The 19,676-nt window shown below is 36.0% G+C and overlaps 1 protein-coding gene across 3 annotated transcripts in view; it reads right to left on the reverse strand.

Annotated features, from left to right (window-relative positions):
- The window catches only part of LOC138714114 (salivary peroxidase/catechol oxidase-like), a 153,668-nt gene that overhangs the window by 22,336 nt on the left and 111,656 nt on the right, over window positions 1–19,676 (reverse strand). For all 3 annotated transcript variants that reach the window (XM_069846584.1, XM_069846586.1, XM_069846585.1), the window contains 6 exons: window positions 16,688–16,869; window positions 11,796–11,908; window positions 8,172–8,380; window positions 3,430–3,600; window positions 1,219–1,412; window positions 39–225 (listed from right to left, as the gene is read on the reverse strand). In XM_069846584.1, coding sequence (XP_069702685.1) covers window positions 39–225; window positions 1,219–1,412; window positions 3,430–3,600; window positions 8,172–8,380; window positions 11,796–11,908; window positions 16,688–16,869 — 1,056 coding nt within the window. The remainder of the gene's footprint in view (window positions 1–38; window positions 226–1,218; window positions 1,413–3,429; window positions 3,601–8,171; window positions 8,381–11,795; window positions 11,909–16,687; window positions 16,870–19,676) is intronic.

Genomic DNA, 19,676 nt, shown 5'->3' on the forward strand with positions numbered 1-19,676 from the left:
CACTAATTCACTCACTCACTACAGCGCCCTGCACTGACCGGCCTTGAAGCAGGCTAGAATCTCCTCGTCGTCCGTGCATTCCCCCCTGTTCTCCGGCAGCAGTTGTCGTCCCTTGAAGTTCTGGATGGCAAGACGTCCTCCACGCCTCTCGCGCAAGGTCTGCTGGGAGTTCAGATTGGAGCCGTAGATGTTGGACCCGTCCAAGTACCCGGTCACCTGGTTCATCTATCAGACAAAGCAATGTAACTGTAGGTGTGAGGCGAGACACAATAGTAATATGCGTTACAAGAGCGGCATGTTGAAGTTTTCATGTTCGAAGAAAAGTTTGAAAAAGCGAAACGTAGTTGAGCTTTTTTAATTTCCGAAAATTGAAAGAAAACATACCGCTCGTGTATCGTACATTATTTTGTGCGAAGATCGTTTATTACATACCTGAAAGACGAATTTCTAATTAGTTGCAATGAAATCTCCATCTTGGTTTCTGTTCAATGACGGCAACTTTTAAAAACAAAAATATCTATCTTCAACATTGTTGCTATAAAATGTTTTCTGCGTTTACTATATTCCAGCAGGCCGTGATATACGTCTGTCTTTTTTTTCCCAGTCTATAAATGCGAACTTAAAACAAACGGTAAGGTTATGTAATGATTTATTTTTCATTTTAATATTTTAACAATATTATTTATATAACATATTGCAGTAATAACATCGGCATCTGGAATCTTGTTGATTTTTTCACGCCTTCCTTAATCGAATGCAGTAACTTAGTGGAGTAGTAGAATTTACTTAATTTTTGCAAATATTTAAAAACAATAATTAACATTGCAATTTAGGTGAAATTGCAGTGGTAAGTTTCCAATTTATAATTATTACTATGTTAAACGTGTCTAAAAAATAATATGTTAAAAGCCTAAAGCAGTAAAATGAATGTCGCGCTTAAGCGGTAAGAAGAGGGAAATTGTTATGTGTGTTACGTTGGGAATACTGAATGTGGTATTTCACACTTACCGCGTATTGGTTCTGTGCGGAAAACAAGCAAATACGCACGATCTCGCACAAAATAATTTTCCTATTAATTAGGATGCTGAAATGCTGCAATTTAAAATAATAATGATTAATTATAAATGAAATCAAATGCTTTTATTTGTTGAACTAAACAATATATTAGAAATAGAATACACGAAATGAAGTCTGTTGCCTTCTTTAAGGCGCACTCACCTGTTCCCGGGGTCCGAAGTTGCACTCCGGGCGCGGGGCAGGCAGGGAGCGTACGAACTCCATGCAGCGCTCGCCGAAGGGCGCGAAGATGTGGTCGTTCTGCGGCAGAGAGATGGGGAAGCAGTCGGGGTGGCGCAGATCCTGCTGGATTACCTTGCCCTCCCGACAACAAGACAGACCAGCGCCGCTCTGACCTGCAACCAGAGGACAGCAGCGTGTGACACTAGCGATCAGTCTCTTCTCCCTGTCCAATTGATAGTCTATTTGAATCTTTTATTATAAAAACACCACAACCGACATTTTTTTTACAAAATGCGTTTTTGTGGATTTTGATTGCTAGCATGAGTACGCAATTTTTGACATAAAATCTTTTATGCTCGACCATGCCGAAATGTAGTAATTATACACTTGGTAGCAGACCTTTAATGCATGTCATTAAAGTACACCTACTCATTAAGGTACAGGTCTTTCAGCCAATGACGACTCAGGTTACAACTGTTCAGCCAATGACAGGTCAGCTTTCTACCGTTATAAAACCGCAAGTATCGATTATTCTCGGATATGCAATCGAAAGAGAATTAGCGAAAAGTCACGGAGGCTGGAAATGCAATACTGTCGCAGAAGGTTATGTTCTGTTACTATAATAATTAGCGTTAATTGTAAATAATATTCAAATAAATTCAATTTGTCATCTCGTTTTTCAATGTCTAATTTAATTTCAATGTTATCTCTGTAGGTTTTATGGCCTAGCAAGGTCAATGTGGACATCTGTTCCTCGGAAAAAATCAATACTTTCGCGTCTGCGCACATCTCACAACATATGGGACATTGCTCAAAAATTAATAATATCAAGTTAGAAATATGGTCGAGCATAAAAAGTCGTATGAAACTCGCCTATATGGTAATTAAGAAGCTCGTATGAAAATTATGAAACTCGCTTGCGCTCGTTTCATAAATATCCATACTCGATTCTTGATTACCTTCATTATAGGCTCGTTGCATAATGTACTAATATCTAACATGACTGTAACAAAAATTGGACAATAAATATGCATTTATTGTAAAAACTCCACTAACATCACATATGGTGTTTTTCAAATAAACTAGTCTGCCACACTAGCTGACAGCATCACTGTCGCACCCAACAGCTGACTTCAGTCACAGCCGGATCAGTATTTTGTTCTGTCTATTGCTGATTAAGTGTTGTTGTTGTTTTCTAATGCCAGGCGTTTGACAATAAAGTCATTTGACCTCTTGCACTCCAATATTTTTCAAAGATATTATCATGGCCAGCCACTGAAGCACAGATTTTGAGGTGTTCCGAATCCATTTCTTGGTTTGAGTTGCTCAATGGGCAGTTAGGGGACTGATATATTCCAATTCTATGCAGATGTTTGGCCAAACAATCATGGCCTGTTGCCAATCTAAATGCAGCTACAGACGATTTTCGTGGTAAATCGGGAATTAACTGTGGATTATGAGGCAGAGAGTTCCATTTTTTCCCTTGGGATTGTGTTATCAAATTTTGTTTGTTGAAGTCTAAGTATGTAGATTTAATAAATCTCTTCACAGAGTAATACGTGGATTTAGTAACAGGTCTGTAAGTAGCAGTGCTGCCCTTCTTTGCTAAAGCATCCGCATTCTCGTTTCCCAGGATTCCACAATGGGATGGTATCCATTGGAATACAATTCTTTTATTGAGTGATATTAATTGAGAGAGCATTTTAGTTATTTCTGCTGTTTGAGATGAAGGTGTGTGTTTAGAGACTTTATTGTCAAACGCCTGGCATTAGAAAACAACAACAACAACAATTTAATTTTTTTGGGGACTTTATATATATATATATATATATATATATATATATATATATATATATATATTATAAAACACAACTAATGGTGAATAAAGCTCATATTTAACAACTAATATCACTTGTTAAATACATTTTGGCAATAAAAATAAAAGTAATGAAACTAAACAGTTCTATTGATTTCCCAAAAGTTTTGTTTTTGTCACTTGTGGGGTTTTAGAAATAAACGATTCATTTATATTTAAAAAAAAAAACTTAATTTTAAAGTGAGGGATTTTTTTTTTGTCTAGTGTAGAAAGCACGAGACGGTAAGCAAAAAAACGAAAAAAACAAAATCTGGAGTCGTGCATTTTCTTGACTCTGTGGAACTGGGTTGTTCATCAGCCCGTAGGCTACTCACCTCTGCTGATGGGCGTGTGGGTGAGGTCGTGGTCCAGGAACTGCCCCCACTGCATGACCAGCAGGGTGTAGTTGTCGTAGGGGATGTCCGCCTCCGTGGCGAACTGCGTGCTCACCACTCTGGCGCTCGGGAGCTCCTCCCTGTTGGCTGCCACACGAGGCGAGTTCACGCCTGCGCATACCATCCAACCAACATCTTATGACTAGGGATGGAAGTTCGGACACCAAAATTATGAAGTTAACTATGTCGCGTGTTATACATATCGTGTTGTTCACATCAAACCAGGGTGATAGAAATTTGTACAGAGAGCTGCTATGCTTGAATCAAAACATTGCTGGGTATAGTCAGGTGACTAAACAAATAGGGTATACCACACATTAAAATGTAATTCTGTAAAAAAGAAAATGTAATATTCAATGTACAAACTTCATTCAGTAAGAAATGAATGCATTACCTCCATCTTTCATTACTTAAATATTACACGTAATACAAATAAGTAACAAATTTAACAAATCTAGATTTGCATAATATATACGTCACTGTGTACGTTAACAGAAAACCACAATTCCAAGTCACACAGAGATTGTGTGCTCTCGATGTGGGTCTCTGTCGTTTCGTCAGCCCACGCGACTTGTGTGGATATAAAGGGAAAAGTTGAGACGGTGTCGGGTGGAGTTCCCGGGTAGCTCAGTTGGGAGAGCGCTGGTACGTTCAGCCAGAGGTCCTGGGATCGATACCCGGCCCCGGAACAATTTTTCCCTTGAAATTATTCAAATCTGCTTTACAGGGAGCTTCACCTGAAAGACTAGATTTGCATAATATATACGTCACTGTGTACGTTAACAGAAAACCACAATTCCAAGTCACACAGAGATTGTGTGCACTCGATGTGGGTCTCTGGCGTTTTGTCAGCCCACGCGAGTTGTGTGGATATAAAGGGAAAAGTTGAGACGGTGTCGGGTGGAGTTCCCGGGTAGCTCAGTTGGGAGAGCGCTGGTACGTTCAGCCAGAGGTCCCGGGATCGATACCCGGCCCCGGAACAATTTTTCCCTTGAAATTATTCAAATCTGCTTTACAGGGAGCTTCACCTGAAAGACTAGATTTGCATAATATATACGTCACTGTGTACGTTAACAGAAAACCACAATTCCAAGTCACACAGAGATTGTGTGCTCTCGATGTGGGTCTCTGTCGTTTCGTCAGCCCACGCGACTTGTGTGGATATAAAGGGAAAAGTTGAGACGGTGTCGGGTGGAGTTCCCGGGTAGCTCAGTTGGGAGAGCGCTGGTACGTTCAACCAGAGGTCCCGGGATCGATACCCGGCCCCGGAACAATTTTTCCCTTGAAATTATTCAACAAATTTAACATTCATATCTATACAGAGTGTCCCATTTTTCTTTGGGTAGGTATTGGAATTTTTGTTTTTGAGCGTTACGTTAGAACGAGGAGCTAACATGAGCGTGGAGATTTGGTGCATGTAACTACATTATGGTACACGATACACGTGACGTCATCAATTTTTCAAATAGCACTACATACTTTAATCATGTTACATTGATTACACACATTAAGACGAGTTCAAAAATGCATCACATTGTCATCTTCCCAACCAAAAACAATAAAACGAAACAAGAACGTACTTCCAATGTGATAATGTTATGCTTTGAGAGTCACAGAAGATGTTCGAAATGGTGACCATTCACATTAATGCACATTCGAAGGCGTTCCCTGAAAGACCGCGTGACTGCCCGGCATGTTCCTGGCTGAATGGACACACAAGCCTGTCGAATGCGTTGCTGCATGCCGTCTGGTGTTGTCAGAATGTTCTGGTACACACTGTTCTTTACAATTCCCCACAGGAAGAATTCGAGCGGCGACAGGTCCGGAGAACGTGCAGGCCACTGTACGTGGATTGTGGCGTCGACAGTTGTTGTGGTTTGTTTACATGTTAAGACAGCAAACACACGACGTGTACGGACGTCAGTCGTCTTCCGTTTTGTGTAAGTTAATGCACAAGATGAATGGGGCACCACAACAAACGGCACATTCTGATGGCATTCATTTTGCATTTTGTTGTTGTTACTGATTAGGAAGGTGACACTGTGATACATTTTTGAACTCGTCATAATGTGTGTAATCAATGTAACATGATTAAAGTATGTAGTGCTGTTTGAAAAATTAATGACATCACGTGTATCTTGTACTATAATGTAGTTACATGCACCAAATCTCCACACTCATGTTAGCCCCTCGTTCTAACATAATGCTCAAAAACAAAAATTCGAATACCTATCCAAATAAAAAAGTTATAATAAGTGCACAAGATAACTGGGACACTCTGTATTTTGGCCCTTATTATTCCGAAGTTAAATCTGTAGTAGGCCTACTCATTGCAACAAGATATAGCATTCAACTGTTCCTAACCGCTTTGTTGATTATATGGACGGTTTAGACGGCCGTGAAATCGTGAGTATGAATAAAACAGGCTGGCATCCCATCTATACTTATTGGTTCTGAGTTCAGACGGCCATGACAGTGTGATCTTACAACTTGTCGAACTGGAAATATTTATTTAATGCAAATTTGTACTATTGTAGAAAAAACATTGCACGACACACATTCGTAAAGTTAAGTTATCTTTTGGCCCTCGTTTCACAAACTTTATACTCGTGCCAAAAAAAAAAAAAAACCTTTACGAACTTTTCTCATAAATAAATAATATTTTAATTTTGTTACTAACAAATAATTACAAATTGTTCAATTTTACAAATGATACATGACCTACTTTTAATAACGGGTAGGCTTAATTTAGCTGTAAAGTAACTGTATATGATGTGATATGTGATGTAAGTGATAATATAAAGTAAGTGACGTAAATTATTTATAAATTATGTAATATAGTCCTAAATGATGTATAAGTGATATAAGTTATAAAGTTAAGTGATGTAAATGATATAAATGATATGAAGTATGTAATGTAAGTGATATAAATTATATATAAATTAAGTAATTAAGTGATATGTAAAGTAAGTGATGTAAACGATACAAATTATACATAAAATAAGCCTATGTAATATGTATGATATATAAAGTAAATGGTGTTAGCCTAAGTATTTTAAGTGATGTTTATCACTTGATAAACCTGAATTTTAAAGTTTCATGTTGCTGTGAAAAATCTAAGGATAACTGAAATTACTCCAAATTTAGTTAATGATGTTTTATATATAGGCCTACTATAAGTTTCAAATTAGTATGTGTTTATTTAATTTTTCACAACAACATGAAGCAATAAAATGCACTTTTCTCAAAATTTTAAATTTTGAATTGTTTCCCTTTTGAACTAGTCACTCGAAATGATATGTCAAATAAGTGATGTGATAGGCCTGAGTGATAGATGTAGACTAACGTAAGTGAAAAGTGATGTAAGTGACATAGGCCTAAGTGAGATGTATTGAGACAGGATGGGTGGTTTCGATTTAGGAAGAGATCGAGTTAATTGGTTCATTTATAGCAGCCGTGGCGAGAACGTGACTCGCGAGACATTGTGGCTCGCAGTGATAGCTGTGCTTCTAACCTCCGCCAACCCCCACCGTCTCACTCTCTGGAGTCAAATTCCGTTCCATTTGTATTTGCCTCTGACCTGCGAGTGGCATATGTCTCTCCCGAAACCATGTACGAAAGTTCCAAGTAGGATGGGACGACGCATTTTTTGCTGTCAATATGATGAGAATATTAAATGTATGATTTGTTGACAAGTATTACGAGGAAAACGGTTGTATAACATAAAACGGCATTATACTACATGTTACTGATGAAACATTAAAAGATTAAGTGTTATTGTTATCACCATCATCATCATCATCATCATCATCATCATCATCATCATCTCTGTACGTCGACCCTTTTTCAGCAGATGTACGAATAATGCGGTTAGCTCTTCAATTTGAACTCACTGATTTACTATGTGATGTCAAATGAAAGCTAGATGTAAGGACTTGACAAATGTTGAACTTTTCAAATCTTTGCCAAAAAATAAATATCCGAAGCTTCGTTCTTTCGCTTGCTCTGTTGAAGCCATGTTCGCTACAACTTACGTTTGTGAAAAATTATTTTCAACAATTAAAATAGTAAAAACCAAATTTAGATCACGACTGACAGACAAATACCTTCGTGATCAACTACGACTGGCAGTAAGTGACATAATTCCTGATTTTGAAGCTTTATCGCAGAGACATTCTGAAGACAGTTAATTTTAGGTTGTGATATTGTTCATTTATTGTTCATTTCTTTTTTCGTTACACGTACTAAACATTAGTTTGTATCCTTATAAAATTATATTTAGGTGCTTGACGTAAAGAAAATGAAAATCCGTTAATAAGTTAGACAGTTGCTCGACTTCCCCTTCGGGTGTCCGCCTCCCTCCATAGGTGCTATGCACGTTGCAGGTTACACAGTGGCTCGGCGCACGATCACATTTTCGCCACCGCTGATTTATAGTGGCTAATAATTACCCCTACGTTGAAAAAGAGCAATGATAGGCCCTATTATTAAATAAGTGAGGGAATCATCTTCTATGGGTTAACATAACCAGACTTAGGACATGACTGAGATAGAACATGATTGTTATCTTCTCTACGACGTTTGAGTACATCAGTCCCTGATAACATCATTCGTAATGCTGGGTGCCAAGTCCAGCACCGTCAGTCTCTCCGGATCGGATAGGATCCTGGCTTGTTACTCACCGTCCCCGTACTTGGGGGGCAGCACCCTCTGCAGGGCGGTGCCAGCCCGACCCCACCGCTCGTTCTGCAGGTTGTTGCAGGACCCGTCTGCAGAGCGATACCTCTCGGCGCGACAGTTCGTGGGTCGAGGACAGCTGTCGGCGATCACCGTGTTCAGCACGCTGAATGTGGGCAGCGCGAAAGTGCCCTGATCGGGGCTGAGCTGGAACCTGCGCAGAAACACACTGCGCATGAGCTGGGATTTTAATATTTTGAGCCGCGTCTGTGGCTCGGGAGCTAGGGGCGCTAAGTCTTCCATAGAGGCCAGACTGGATGGAATTTCTAGTAGATAAAGTAGATATTACACATGGTTTTCTCGAGATATCCCCGTTTCTCTCTAAAATTGAAGACATGACCGAAAAAACGGGTAAGCCCTCAAAATTAGTACTTTTGTGTCCATTGTGATCTTATCTTTCTACTTGTATTTTTTTTATTTTCATCTTTTTTTTATTTTTGCATTTGTGATTTTTGTATTTGAAGATTATTTGTCATTTTATTTCTGCTTCTTATTTAGTTTTTCTCTCTGCATTTGTTTTTTTATATCCTTTTTTTCTATTAGGTCCACATCTGTGGAGTAACGATTGGCACGTCTGGCCGTGGAACCAAGTGGCCCGGGTTCGATTCCCGGTCGGGCAAGTTACCTGGTTGAGGTTTTTTCCGGGGTTTTCCCTCAACCTAATAATGAGCAAATGCTGGGTAACTTTCGGTCCTGGACCCCGGACTCATTTCACCGGCATTATCACCTTCATCTCATTCAGACGTCAAATAACCTAAGATGTTGATAAAGCGTCGTAAAATAACCTACTAAAATAAATTTGTATTCTGATGATGTGGTAGAGAAGACCTGATGGCCTTAACTCTGTCAGATTAAATAAATAAAGCTCAGAGTGTCTCTGAGAGCGTGTATTTGCATTGCATAGATATTTAATATCGTTTAATATATTTCAGTGAAAATATCATCTTAGTTCGAATGGTTTTCTCATTGCATGACTGGGCAAATTGTGCTGTCTCCTGAAAATTTTTAGTTTTGTCTAACCATGGTGAAAAATGATCTTTTATTGCACATAAGCTGCTTTTGAATAAATACTTCATTATTGTTATTAAATTCAAGTGATATTGTGTAGTTAAGTATCCACCAGTGATTGTACTAGTTAAATGAAGGGTTCAGAGTCATAGTGGGCCAAGCGCCACTTATTAACGCAGAAAGAAAGGGTTAAAGTTAAGTGAATATCATAGTTTAATGAAGATTGACATATCATTTAGTTTTAATGTGTATACTTTATATTACTTGCTATATGTTTCTATTGAATTATGGTAATAACTTAATTTTAACCCTTGTTTTCTACGGTTTTAGTAAATGGCGCTTGGCCCACAATGGTTCTGAACCCTTCTTGTGTTTCACGATTTACATTTTCTATAATCTCAAGAAAGAACAAGCGAATTGTTGCAATACACCTGCGCTTTAGTGGACAGTATCGAAACTAGTGGATAAGCAAAATAATCGACAAAGATTCAAATGTTGTAAATGAGAAAAATTTAACATATTAACGAGTAGGTAGCTAATTCTAATAAAGTTTTATATTCATTCATTCATTTATTTTATTCCATAGATCTTACATGAGCAATGAAGCTTTAAGATGTGGAACAAGTCAAAATTTTACAATATTACAATTACAATTTTTACAAATTTTTATAGTTTCACAATATAGTAATTTTCTACAATTTTTACAATTTTGTGCAATTTTTTACAATTTTTTGGCGAGATGTAGTGAGATGAGGTGAGGTCCGAGGATTCGCCAAAATATTACCCGGCATTTACCTTTTGATTGGGGAAAACCTCGGAAAAACCCAACCAGGTAATCAAATCAAAGGGTTTGATGCCAAGGACTCGCCATAGACTCGCCATAGACCATCCGGCTTCAGTCCCACGGCTACATTTTAGTTTCACAGAATAAAATGTTAGCAAGATAATACTCTTAAAATCTACCAATTTTAGAAATATAACACTGTAAATAATAACCACATTTTATCGTAGCGCTTGAATAGTTTATATTGAAGATATAAACATAAATATGGCGACAATAGAAGTAGGGGATGTTGGTGAAAATGTGAAAATTAGTGGAAATAGTCGTAAAAGGAAGTGCAATCCAGAAAACTGAAAGATTTTATTATTATTATTATTATTATTATTATTATTATTATTATTATTATTATTATTATTATTATTATTATTGGGTTAGCAAGTGAATATAAATATTTTTTATGCAAGAGACAGTTTTTGTTAATGTTGAAAGAGGTTTAAAATATATATTTTTTTTTTATATTATTAAAGTTGTCTTTTGGACCAAAAAAAAAAAAAGAGAAAAACTTCGACAAAGTATGTAAATTTATATTGTAAGCTTGTAGGCCTACCTCATGTTCACAAAATTAGACAAAGATAATTTGTAATTTTTTTTAGCCTCGTTCACAAAATTTTATTTTTCTCCAGTTTAAAAAAAGTATGCATTAAACCGTTTTTCCCGGCATGTCTTCAATTCCACCAACATTCTCCACCTCCCCCTCATTTCATCTATCATCTGCAATAGTTAAAAATACGCTGGGGTGAAATATTGGGAGTTACAAGGTTTTCCGATGCTGATATAGGAAGGGATTGGAGCTCCGGACGCCTGGGGCTTAGGCTACTCGTCTGAAAATGAAACATGACTATCAGGATTTGTCAGCATCGAATTCACGAACGCCATCCAGGCGATCTGTCGGAATTCAATAATCATTTCATATACAGGGTGTTTCCGGGTTAGTGTTACAAACTTTCAGGGATGATGGGGAAGGGCACATGTATCAATTTGAGATAAGGAACCCTGGTCCGGAAATGACTGAGTCGAAAGTTATAAGCAAAACTAGTTGTGTGGGAATGGAATTGTAATTTGGCACCACATGCCCTCCTTCCCTTAACCTTTGGAACAGTCATGGAAAGATGGTATGGGCCGGATGTCTCCTACGTGGGTACTTGTCCTGATACAATCTGTGAGCTTGTCTTCTGCTCCCATTGGCTCATCCGTATTCGAAAATCAGGTCTGCATATTCCGCTCTCGTGTACTCCTCCATTTCACTAGGACTGATCGACTGGACACTGCAACTTGTACACATACACTGCTGTCTACAGACGTGCATATCAGGACCGACCATGTCCGTTACACATTAAGCTATCTGCATTGCTTTAGTGTAGTTTCCTGTCCCCACCCCTCAGACAGCGCACTGAATGGAATACTGTAAGTAGACAACGTAAACAACGTCAGGTGAATACAGTATGTGTAAGATGTCCAGATAAATATACATAAATAAGATGTACAGAGGAATAAAATTATTTCATTTCTACATGACTATTTTTGCTTGTAACTTTCGACTCAGTCATTTCCGGTCCGGGATTCCTTATCTCAAATTGATACATGTGCCCTTCCCCATCGTCTCTGAAAGTTTGTAACACTAGCCCGGAAACACCCTGTATAGGGGAATGGATAGAGGACCTAAAAAAAGCTGTACATCCAGGCCACGAAATTCAGGCCGGCGGAAACTGATAATACTTACTCGTTAACGAGGCTTACGCTGGCCTCTACGTTCTTCTGGGCCTCTTCGCCCTGTTCCAGAGTTGCATTGGTTGTCTGGAAGAATTCCTGGTGCCAGGCTGCAGGTGTGCCAACCTGTGAAGCACGTGAAATTCAGAAAATAGTCAAGATACACAGTGCATTTCAATAATTAAAAAAAATTACAGATTCCGTTAACTTATAATAATTTAATAGGATTAATATTTGAACTAAAATCTCAAAATTAAAGGGCTCTCGAACATACAAAATGTGATAAATTCATAGGTTTTATTTCTAGAAAAAATATTCCGAAGTAATGCAATAAATTTCCTATTCTTTCCTCGGAAAAATGTTCATGACTCATATATACTGGGTGCACACTCTGTATGTATGTATATATATATATATATATATATATATATATATATATATATATATATATATACACATTTACACACACATACACACACGCACAGAAGTAATGTATAATTATTGTAATTTTATTGAAATTGAATGAGTGTATTTTGGAGAAAAAGCTTAGACATATCAAACGTTGTATTTAGAAATAAAATTTTTTATGGATATAATATATTTTCGCGACTATTTTTGTGAGAGTTATGGCATAATCGAGGATATTTTTAAATTAGGCCTATATCATATAATTTTTCTATAATATCATCTTGAAAAACATTATTTCATATCACTATGCAATACTTCATTTGTTTTATACAGAAGTACTACCACAGTATAGTATATACAATCACAAAGCTCAAAACATAGAGCATATGCATCCATAGATAGTTGCTAACCACTAGGATCGCTACTATCGCCTCATCACAGACAATATGAAATAGTACCTGCACAGTCTATTGTTCCTAGCACCCTCACAACTCAAGCTTCGTGACTCTATATATATTAGACTGTACAATAAAGCACTTTATTGAGGTTTCTGTTGTATATACATTTTCATTGGTTGATATTAGAGGAATAAATGATAATAAATTAATTTGGTACTATGGTTATGGTTACCATGGCAACAGTTTATTTGTTGATACATTTTGTTATTCCTGTGTTATGAAAGCAGTTTTATTGATGAAATCGACATAAAACAAAATGTTTTTAACAGAAAATGAGAGATTTGAGATTCTGATGATGTTCGGATTTGGTGAGAGAACACATTATACAACAATGGGTAGATTATAATTCACATAGATAAGAATGTGCTTTCTCTTTGACCATAGCAAAGCATCGTTTCAAACCATTGTCAAAGAGAAGCCTATTACATATTTTTATATCTTTATCTTTGACATGTGAAAATATTTGGGGCTAAGAGGGATGAAGTTACAGGAGAATGGAGAAAGTTACACAACACAGAACTGCACGCATTGTATTCTTCACCTGACACAATTAGGAACATTAAATCCAGACGTTTGAGATGGGCAGGGCATGTAGCACGTATGGGCGATTCCAGAAATGCATATAGAGTGTTAGTTGGGAGGCCGGAGGGAAAAAGACCTTTAGGGAGGCCGAGACGTAGATGGGAGGATAATATTAAAATGGATTTGAGGGAGGTGGGGGTATGATGATAGAGAATGGATTAATCTTGCTCAGGATAGGGACCAATGGCGGGCTTATGTGAGGGCGGCAATGAACCTCCGGGTTCCTTAAAAGCCAGTAAGTAAGTAAGTATCTTTGACATGTCCATATTTTCTGAATTTCGATCCTATTCTACTCACAGTTGACAGAGCAATAGGTGACCGATTTGGATGAGTTTCATTAAAATGTGTGCTTCCTCTAGAAATGTCGAGAAGAATTTATAGTGAGTCATTCCTATTTTCATATCTCTTGAACCATTTTCATGCTGTTGTTTCACATAACGGTTCATCATAAATTATTGCAACAGTCATCTACCAAGCTTTTCGGCCTCTTTAGCTCCAAGTTTGAAGTTATAAAGTAAGTTAAAGAAGCTTGTATTATGTCCGTAAACACAGCCATTTTGTCGTTGACTTACTGCCACCAAGCGATGTTTCCCTCAGGAAATAACAAAAGAACATCTGCAATTTTTGTTGTACATGTAACTCATAAGTTTAGGTGGCCTTGGCCGGTTATTGCAAGCATTAATGACAATATAAAAACCTAACGAATTTTCATTGCCACATAATAGCAGTAAAAATGATACGAACTGTGTATTTTCTTCCACCGAAAACATACATTATAACAAATTGATATATGTAAATGAATTCTAAAGGATAAGGACATCGAGGAAACTATGTAGACCTAATAAACTACTACAGAAGTTTTGAAGCACAAGGACACAAAGGCGAGTCATGAGATAAGATTTTCAGGTTCTATCCGGGTAAGTTCTATGCAAATGTAATTTCCAAGGAAAACTGGATTTAGAAGTATGAAAGAGACAGATAATGCATTTTATGTTTGGGCCGGTTAATTTTCATACTTTGAGGGTGATCCCCTTTTCTTAGTCCGTAAATGAAATTAAGCTTTTATAAAATAATAACAATTACAATTCTAGACAGAAATTATTTAGCTGAAAATTACGAAAATATAAATTAATACAAAATTTTATTTTATGTTTGGGCCGGTTAATTTTCATACTTTGAGAGTGATCTCCTTTTCTTGGTCTGTAAATAAAATTAAGCTTTTAAAAATAGTAACAATTAAAATTCTAGACGGAAATTATTTAGCTGTAAATTACGAAACTAAATTAATACAACAATTTATTTTATGTTTGGGCCGTTTAATTTTCATACTTTGACAGTAATCCCCTTTTCTTACTCCGTAAATAAAATTAAACTTTTAAAAATAATAACAATTAAAATTCTAGACAGAAATTATTTAGTTCTAAATTACGAAAATTTAAATTAATACAAAATTTTATTTTATATTTGGGCCAGTCAATTTTCATACTTTGGGAGTGATCTCCTTTCCTTGGTCTATAAATAAAATTAAGCTTTTAAAAATAATAACAATTAAAATGCTATACAGAAATTATTTAGCTGTAAATTACGAAAATATAAATTAATACAAAATTGTAATTTATGTTTGGGCCGGTTAATTTTCATACTCTGAGAGTGATCCTCTTTTCTTAGTCCGTAAATAAAATTAAGCTTTTAAAAATAATAACAATTAAAATGCTATACAGAAATTATTTAGCTGTAAATTACGAAAATATAGGCCTAAGTTAATACAAAATTATGAAATCATAAATAGAAAATGTTATGGTTCTGTAGAATATAATATTGTGAATGATTTTCGCGGAAAAACACGTCTTCAGAAGTCTAAAATATCCTACATGAAACCCCATGTTGTTAAGGGTTTACTAGATCTCATTTTTGAGTTAGTGAATGTATGAGAAACGCAAACATTCACTAGTTTACGTATAATGAACCAAGAAATATAAATTTTATTTACACGATCAGTACGGAAGAAATTCTAGTTCTCTTTCGAATCAAAGGGCTAAATTTTCATACCGGTACGTCATATTCTATTTACAATGACTGAAGTGGGTCAAAATTTTCCAAGATATGAAAAAAAATTAATGAAGCGGCCACGATCAGATTTCCGAGAAAAGAATAGAAAATCTGTTAGTGCACTTATTCAGAATTTCTTTCCTGGAAATCGCACTCCCAGTAAAATAGTGTCGTAACTCGAAAATTTTGATTTGTAAAGATACGGTATGCTATTTTCTAGTAAAATACTTACTTACTTACTTACTGGCTTTTAAGGAACCCGGAGGTTCATTGCCGCCCTCACATAAGCCCACCATTGGTCCCTATCCTCAGCAAGATTAATCCAGTCTCTATCATATCCCACATCCCTCAAATCCATTTAATATTATCCTCCCATCTACGTCTCGCCCTCCCAAAAGATCGTTTTCCCTCCGTTCTCCCAACTAACACTCTATAATATGCATTTCTGGATTCGCCCATAAGTGCTACATGCCCTGCCCATCTCAAACGTTTGGATTTAATGTTCCTAATTATGTCAGGTGAAGAATACAATGCGTGCAGTTCTGCGTTGTGTAACTTTCTCCATTCTCCTGTAACTTCATCCCTCTTACCCCCAAATATTTTCCTAAGCACCTTATTCTCAAACACCCTTAACCTATGTTCCTCTCTCGAAGTGAGAGTCCAAGTTTCACAGCCATACAAAACAACCGGTAATATAACTGTTTTATAAATTCTAACTTTCAGATTTTTTGACAGCAGACTGAATGACAAAAGCTTCTCAACCGAATAATAACACGCATTTCACATATTTATTCTGTGTTTAATTTCCTCCTGAGTATCATTTATATTTGTTACTGTTGCTCCCAGGTATTTGAATTTTTACACCTCTTCAAACGATAAATCTCCAATTTTTATGTTTCCATTTCGTACAATATTCTCGTCAAGAGACATAATCATATACTTTGTCTTTTCGGGATTTACTTCCAAACCTATTTCTTTACTTGCTTCAAGTAAAATTCCCGTATTTTCTAGTAAAATACTGATGTAAAATATTTTATTAAACAGGTACCAAAACCTTTGATAATTTACCATATTATTGTTAGAATTTCATACCTCCAACTAGTAAAACAGCGTTGAAAAAAAATTACGAAAGTAATAGTACATGATTTTCGACATACGACATTCGTCTATTTAAATGTATAATCTATTTATTCGACAGTAGTACGGCAAGTCAAATATTTTAGGAGAGATTAGGTCCATTAGTTCTAGATAAAAGGGAATTGTACAATAGAATATAACACACGAAAATTTGGCCTTAAATCAAGTAAAACTATACGGAAATGAGACTAAAATGCTATTACAACAATAAAAATCGTACTATATAGTCAGGCAACACGTTGTTCTGGTGTTTGTGATTGCATAACCTTACCTGGACGATGACATTGTTGGCAAAGAGAGACGCCACGAATTCTATACGCTGTCTGATTCTCTCCAAGGCCACCAGGGCGGCGTTGTTAAGCTGCTGTGGACTAAACGGCGGGATCACAACTGGAGGAGGAGGCGGTGGTCTCAGCACTCCGTGGTTCTGACGATCCAGACCAGTTGGCACCGCTGAAACAAAGCACAAACGCAAATTGATCTGTATTTAGTATCAATTATTATCATCCTTGAGCAATAAAGAAGATAAAAATACGGAGGAGTAACAAGAATTTTTATTAGTATTTTACGTGCATTTTAATTAGAAAAGATAACATAAATGTTCAAGTTTTTTAATAAGAAAAGATAACATAATGTTAAACGGAACGCTACTCGATAATGGTACACTCATGTAGAAGTGCTGCCATTTTGAAACTGCTGCTTCTTTGCTTCGCTTGTGCGCGTATTAATCACCTTGTTACCTGGATAATACTGCCATACTGTCCCAATAAAATGTTGGTCCCTACTTCAATTTGTTAACTTTCTGACTGACTTTGTTTATGTTCTCCACTCTCTTCCCTGTTGATTACATAGTCGATACTATGAAACTCTTATATCCGGTTTCCATTTTAATCGTGATAACATTGTGTTCGTTGTACAACATAAATTACCAGTTTTACTTTATAAGAATTACGTCATAGACAACCTTATGTTATTGTAATTCCTAGAACTGTTTTCTTCAAGAACTCTCTGTCTTTAAATTGTGATTCTCAATTAGATTTCAGTTTATCAATTGAGACAGGAAAATCAAAAACTCCCTAATTCCAATAAACCAAATTTTACAGGAGAGAGAAAAAAACTTATCATCTGTCTTACTAACTTTAAATGTTATACATTTACCTATTAATATTGTGTAAAATTACATTCTTTATCAATTAAATACTTCAAAACCTAAATTTTTACATTATCTTACGCTACAATTTGAAATAAACACTGCTGGATTTAGTGGTTTTCTGACTTCCACAGTGTGTGAATTAAGAAAAGTGAATCAATATGAGCCATGTGAAGAAAAAAGATAAGTATATCACAATTCCCTTATGAAAGATTGGAATATACGAAGAAATGGACGTTTATTATTTAGATTAACACATTGCTACATTTTTAAAATTTCAAATATATGACACAGAAAATCACAAATTACCATAAAGAACATCAAAATACACAAATAAAACCACAAAAAAATATTTAAATGTTAACACAGTCTGATTCATGTTAAAGATTCTGTTTTTCTCTTACTCTCATGTTCCTATAACACTATGAAACCTGCACGATCAAGCGAAAAATACATTAAAATATGTACTTTCATTTTTGTTCCAAATTTCTTATTCCACTTTACATTTTTTGCACAGTTTACTTACTAACAACATTTCTAAATTGGTTTCTATAAGGTTCCTGTGTTTGTCAGTCAATATTTTTTTTTGTAGACACAAAATGATCTTTCTACATAGCAAGAAGTTATGGGTGCAAACTTGAATGAACCTTTTTCTGATTTTAGTTTTTTTTTCCTTCTTCAATCCTGGTTCCTGAAGATGAAATAACGGACATAAAAATCGACAAACTGAGGTGTCAACTCAAAACCATTAAAACATGCATTTAAACAAAATATAATGTATGTTATATGTATGATTAAATAAAAATTGCTTAAATATGGCTTATACATGTTATTATTCCCAAAAAGGCCAAAACGTCCAAATATGCACGGAAAAAGTACACATAAGGTGGGTGCTCCTGTTATGGCCATGTTCCTGATATGGCCATCCCTCTATTGTGAGTTAGTTAACCAAAAAAATCCGCTAAATTGCGGCAGCATCCAGTGAAAGGACATCCTGGTATATCACTTGATGGTTTTCCATCCAGTCAGGTTGAGCAATATGGCGTCAGTTGCCTGTTTTGCGGTTTTCATATGACCTCTTCTTATTTTTCTCTGGTAAGTCTCCTTTGTTTTATGCATGTTTTTCAAAGACTTGTTTCATGAACAGCATAGTCCTCCATTCAGTTTTTAATGTTCTGTTGATTGGTGTTGTCGTTGATGGCGTATCTTTTACGAGTTGTTCATAATCAAACGATTTTCGTGAAAGCTTACCTGCTCCTGATATGGCCATATGAAATCCATCATGGCCATATCAAGTTCATTTCACTTTTATTTTTTCACCTGACAAATTTACATGCTTTATAGCTGGGATTACGCAAAAATTTTGTATTTTAAGAAAAACAACTTAATTTTTTATGGAAAAACCTGTTTTGACTACACTTTTGAATTATAAAAAAGATTATTAAGTGTCATGTTTATTCATTTTACACCAAAATTATTTAATTTTAGCACAACTGCGCTATCAAACTGAAAAAAATCACGATTTGTAGAACATGGAACAAGGGTGGACATATCATGTGCACATGTTCCTGATATGACCACTAGGTATACTTTTGGGATTTGGGACTTTTTGGACAATTAAAGCTATTTTTATGTGGAAAAGAAATTGTTTTAAGAAAATCCATTAGACTGAGAACGAGTAAGAAAAATGTGGTTTATATTTTTTTTTAATGGCGGCTAGAAAAATTCTCAAACCTTAGCATGGCCATATCAGGGACACCTACCTTATTTGGAATCGAAGAGTAATGAAATGGATAAGTACTAAGTTTGAGCTATGTCCTATGTTCCTATAAAATCATGCATTTGCATGGAATTCTCGTCACTAATTTATTACAGAGTTTGGTAAGAAATCCTACTTTCCTCAGAAATAAACTGCATTAAATTTTACAAGTCATTTTGCTTTCTTCTTTCAATGGCCAAGCTGAATTGTACTTTATTGATTGGGAAATGATGCATCTGTATTGGGTTTCTGGAAGTTAAATTGACTCCATATTGTGCCTTTCATAGTTTTACTTAACATGGATTTCATAGATTTCTGTGACATTCTGAATACCGTATCACTTTACTCAGC

This window comes from Periplaneta americana, chromosome 2, assembly GCF_040183065.1.
Source record: "Periplaneta americana isolate PAMFEO1 chromosome 2, P.americana_PAMFEO1_priV1, whole genome shotgun sequence".
NCBI classification, from domain to species: Eukaryota; Metazoa; Arthropoda; class Insecta; order Blattodea; family Blattidae; genus Periplaneta; species Periplaneta americana.